The 5,777-nt window shown below is 37.2% G+C and overlaps 1 protein-coding gene across 1 annotated transcript; it reads left to right on the top strand.

Moving 5' to 3' along the window:
• The first annotated feature begins 795 nt into the window (after positions 1-795).
• Positions 796-1,428, top strand: LOC147497127 (uncharacterized). The gene has a single exon (XM_086562767.1). It carries the CDS (start codon positions 796-798, stop codon positions 1,426-1,428), a length of 633 nt encoding a protein of 210 aa, XP_086418893.1.
• Positions 1,429-5,777: the final 4,349 nt, after the last annotated feature.

Here is a 5,777-nt window from a genome sequence, read left to right as displayed (position 1 = left end):
CACAATTGTTCCCCAATGAAGATCATCTTTTGGAACATTAGAGGTGCTAGAAAGGAGATTGCAGTTACAAGAATAAGAGCGATGGTTAACTCACTTCAGCCTGAACTGGTATGTTTAGCAGAACCTAAAGTTACACCATCCTTTTCAAGTATAGCTCAACTCGGTTTATATAACTATGACTGCCAATGTATTCATAATAATAGTATTGGTAGGATTGGTAACATCTGGATTTTATTTAGAATTGATGTGAAGGTGACCCTAATATCCCTGTCTCATCAACAAATTACTGTTTCTGTTGATGGAAATATGGTGACAGTAGTTCATGCTCATTGCCTCTCTGTTTATAGAAGGAATTTTTGGTCGGAACTAAAAGCAATGAACTACCTCATTCCATGGGTAGTTATAGGTGACTTTAATTGTGTTCTGAGATATGGGGAGAAGAGAGGTGGCCGGCATCCTACTAGATTTTCTCTACATGATTTCTGGGAGGTCATCAACTTTTGTAATCTCATAGAAGCACATTCTGAAGGCATGCAACTCACATGGACCAATAACCAGCAAGTACAAAGGAGGATATTCAGCAAATTAGATAGGGCATTTGTCAACAATGTATGGCTAATGAAATTCAATGGTTGGAAATACAGAGTCGAATGCAGATATGGTTCAGACCACTCACCACTTGTAGCTCTTAATGTACGCATTCCTTGACCTCCAAATATTCCTTTTCGCTTTCTTAAATGCTGGATATCACATCCCACTTTCCTTGATACTGTAAAGGCTTGTAGGAATCAAGAAATGGTTGGTGGTCCTATAATGATAGTTAAGAAGAAGCTACAAAAGCTCAAAGCTGAGATTAGAACTTGGAACAAAGAGGTTTTTGGTCATGTGGATAATAATATCGCAAAAGCACAAGCAGAGTTAGTCGTTTTACAACTCCAAGTAGATGATGAAGCAGTGTTAACTGATGACTTATGCAATGATATTCACCAGAAAGAGCACGAACTGAATACTACTCTGAACACAAAGGCAGATATGTGGCACCAGAAATCCAGGCTGAAATGGAGAACACAAGGAGCACAAAACACAACATACTTTCATGCTACTTACAAGTCACGCCAAGGAAGAGCACTTATGTCCAAAATTCAGAAAGAAGATGACTCTGTTATTACTGATACGGAGGTTCTAAAAGATTATGTTGTGGAGCATTTTAAGACAAAATTTCAAGCAGTTGAAGTTCAAGATGATGATCATATGTTTGAGCTCATTCCTAATACAGTCAAGGAAGTTGACAATTGTATGCTCAAAAATATGATCGAGATTGAGAGGGTAGTGTTTGCGATGGATGTAGATAGCTCCCCTGGCCCAGATGGTTTTCAGGGTCATTTTATCATTCTTGTTGGCACATTATCAGAAGGGACATTTGCGTAGCAGTGAAATCCTTTTTCAGGGACTGCCACATACCGGAAGGCATGAACTCCAATTTCATTTCCTTAATTCCAAAAGATCATGAAGCCAAGAGAATAAAGCAGTTTAGACCAATCTGTATGGGTAATTTTTTCATAAAGCTCTTATCTAAGATCATGCAACTTAGACTAGGGAATATAATAGACAAGTTAGTGAGTAGAGAGCAAAGTGGTTTCATTACTGGGAGATGCTCTCAAACTAATATTGGACTAGCCTCAGAAATGATAAATGAACTCAACAAGAAGAGACATCTTTGGTAATGCTTTTGCACTCAAGATAGATATCACCCAAGCATATGATACAATGAGCTGGAAATACTTAGAGAAGATTTTGCATAAATTTGGTTTTAGCGGAAGATGGATTGACCGGGTGATGAAGATTATTAAATCCGCAAAGTTGTCAATTCTTGTTAATGGAGGTCCATGTGGTTTTTGGTGTAGGGGGGTCTAAGGCAGGGGTGACCCCTTGCCCCCCTCTGTTTTCGTTAGGCGAGGGATCCTCTTAGCGAGCTATCAACCGGTGCGAGATAAGCGGGCATATACAACCTATGGTAACAGTTAGAGGATTTCAAGGTCCTAGTCATCTACTCTTTGCAGATGACATCATGATATTCTCTAAAGGAAACATGAGGAGTTTAAGATGCATTGATGATTTGTTGCCCTGACGATATGCCATGATATCCGGTCAGTTTATGAATAAAGGGAAGTGCAAACTTTTCTTAGGAAGTATACCTATTTGCAAACAAGAAAGTATCGAAGAGGTACTTGGTATAAGAGTGGGCTACTTACCCGGAGAAATATCTCGGGGTACCATTAATACAGGGGAGGGTCACAAAAGCTGCAGTAGCACCACTTTTAGATAGGATAAAGAGCAAGATAACGGCTTGGAAAGGAAAATGTCTTTCTTTTCAAGGTAGAATTGTGAGGGTGAACTCCGTCCTTTGTAGTATACCTATTTACAATATGGCAGTATACAGGTGGCCTATTAGTGCTATCAAAGACGCAGAAAGGACTATAAGAAATTTTTTATGGTCTGGTGATCCAAATGTGAAGAAATCCACCACTGTTAATTGGGATAGTGTATGCACTCCGTTGCAAGAAGGAGGTCTCGGTATCAAAAAGTTGAAGGAGACAAATATGGCTATGCTCATGAAGATTGCATGGAATGTTCTCAATGATGATGGTGACTTTGCTGAGTTTATGAGGAAAAAATTCTTCAACAAGGATGGAGAGATGATTCGATACCACAAACCAAGTAGTATCTGGTCTGGCATAAAGATGGCTCTAGCTGAAATATTACCAAGAACTCAATGGTACATCGGCAACGGTAAGAAGATAGATTTATGGAGAGACAATTGGGTGCATGGACAATCTCTACAGTACATTATGAATCTCAGTAGCGATACTCTGAAAGGATGTAATGCTACACTTAATCTCATTGTTGAAGAGAATAACTGGATGATTCCTGATGAGCTGCAATTACTGCTGGATGAACATGGCATTGACATCAGTTCACTGCCTAAACCAAATAGTGCTATGGAGGATGAAAGATTGTGGACGCCTGATCTAAAAGGGGTCTTTTCGGTCAAATCGGCTTTTGAGGAGATAAGACTGAAGAAACCTACAGTGGGGTGGAGTAAGATAGTATGGAAAAGTTTCATTCATCCACAGCTGTCCGCAATTGCATGGAAACTGGTACATAAATGTACTGCTACTCAGGAAGCAGTTAGAAGAAAAGGTGTACATCTTGCTTCAAGATGTTGTGCTTGTGTTACGGATGTCGAGGACATTGATCATTTGTTGTGGTTTTGTCCACTAGCTCGCGAGTTGTGGAATTGGATAGTAGCAAAATTTCATGTCGCAACAGATTTCTGGAACTTCACTGATGCTATAGACAAAGGGAAGAGCTCCAATTCTTTAATTTGTAACATTTGGATGGCGGCTATACTAGGGGGTATGGTGGCGTTGTGGAAAAACATAAACAAAATTTTTCATGAGAACTCTCAAAGTAGTCTCAGTTTTTGCAAGAGTTTTGTAAGAAGGCGATTCTCACAACCCGCCTCTCTTTCCAATAGCTGACAAGCCACAAGACAAGGGCGTTCTTCATAACTGGGAATTGATGGTAAAACAAGAAATGTTCCACGCATTATGCCATGTAGATGGATTTTGCCTAATGCAAATGTGACTAAGGTCAATCTGATGGAGCTGCAAAGAACAATCTGAGAAGCTCGGTGTTGGTGTTGTTGGTAGAAACTCAAATGGTGAGTTTATCTTTGTCTACAGTAGAAACATTGGCATTGCAACAAACTACATGGCGAAAGTGTACCGCTATACTTGAAGGCATGGAGATTGCAGTCGAAAGGTCGAGCATCCATTTGGGTCGAATCCGATTCAAGGGCAAGAATAATTGACATTCAACTCGGTAAAATTCCATGGCGGTTGAAGCAAAGATGGAGAGAATTGCAGACCAAATTGACCTTTTGTACTATCACTAGTACTTGGCGAGAGGTGAATTTTACTCACTGATAAAGCCGCAAATTTTTGGAGTAGAATTAGGTACCGATATTGAGTTACATATGTGATGGTAGACCCCCATGGGTCTATAAATGGGAGGTACCGCATTTAAAATCTACTATAGATTTACTTGAGTGTGCATTTGTGATGTAGGAGTTTAGCACCCCCCTTACTCTCTAACATCAGATAGTTTTTTTTTCTTTTCTTTTTTTCTCATTAATGAATTTCAATCCTATTTAGCAAAAAAAAAAAAAAAAAAAAAAAAAATCTCTACCAACTAACATCTAGCATGTGAAGTATTCAACCCCATTCTCATGGTGGACTAATTACTTCTAGAGTTGAATGGGAAATTACGACTATTCTACGCTAATCGAAATCAAACTTCATCAAGGTTTTTCAACCCCCTCTAATAGAGGTTTAGCCGAGAATCATAAGACTATCATTTCTCATGGAATCTAAACAAGACATAATATAAAGATTTGAACTTTACTTGTTTAAACTCAATTCGAAACTACTCATGCAATAATTGAATTAAACTAATAATGACAAATAAGTAAATCTAAGGATTTAAGCTAATAAATAAATAAAAATGAAACTAGATTATGGAGAACTAATTAACTTTATTTATCTAATGAATAGCAATAATAATAATTTAATACTGAATTTAAGGCAAGAATAAAAACTAATTAATTAATCTAAAACTATATCTAGAACTAAGGTTTAATGGCTACTTTTCTAATCCTAACCTAATTTATTTTCTAACATAACTATCTACCATTAACAAAGAGTTAAGCTTTTGTTTTTATAATAACAAGGTATGAACTGCATCTTTTTATAGTGGTGAGTATTCCCGCCTGTCACGCGGGTGACCCGGGTTCGATCCCCGGCAGCGGCGCCATTTGATAAATCATAAAAAGATAAAGTTTACCTACGAAATGAACAATAAAACTCAAAACGTAAGTAAACTAAAACTTATATTACGTGGCTAAATTTATCAAAGATTGTTCTACTCTATTGAACATATATAGTGGAGTAGGAAGTTCGTTCCACTCCTAGTCCTTCCGCATGCTGTGTTTTCTAGTCTAATTACTCTACTCTAAGTCTAATGAGAGATTTACGAAATAATAACTAGACTACGATCCAACTACCCACAAGATGCAACTAGTCGACTATTTAAACAAGTATGGGAATACTATGTCGATTCTATGATAAGGAGTTAGAGGGGGATTGATTCCACCTTAGCTCAACTTAATCCACTAACGACGAATCATCGTAATCCGAATTGAACTGCTTCGCAGAACAATCTGGTTATTCCTAATCCCTAATTACACATGGCATTTCTACCAATTCATAACTAGCATGTGAACGATTACACCCATTCTCATGGTGAACTAATCATTTCTAGAGTGGAAAGGAAATTACGATGACTCTACGATAATCGTAATCAAGCTTTCATCAAGGCTTCTCAACCCCCTCTAATGGAGGTTTAGCCGAGAATCATCACGCTATCATTCCCAATCAAATTTGAACAAGACATGATATAAAGATTGAAACTTTGCTTATTTAAACTCAAATGGAAACTACTCTCATGCAAAAATCTATTCAATCTAATAAAGACAAATAATTGAATCTAAGAATTGAATTAAATAAGTAAATGGAAAATGAAACTAGATTACCAAGAACACTATTTTATTAATCTAATGAATAATAAAACAATGATTCAAATACTAAATTAATAATCTAGTTTGTTCTAAAGTAATTAATTAAACATGAAACTAGATCTAAAACAAGATATGAAAA

The sequence above is a fragment of the Coptis chinensis genome, chromosome 5 (genome assembly GCF_015680905.1).
Source record: "Coptis chinensis isolate HL-2020 chromosome 5, ASM1568090v1, whole genome shotgun sequence".
Classification (NCBI taxonomy): Eukaryota; Viridiplantae; Streptophyta; class Magnoliopsida; order Ranunculales; family Ranunculaceae; genus Coptis; species Coptis chinensis.
The sequence above is the reverse complement of the archived record's forward strand: the minus strand, read 5'-3'. Positions and strand labels throughout refer to the sequence as shown.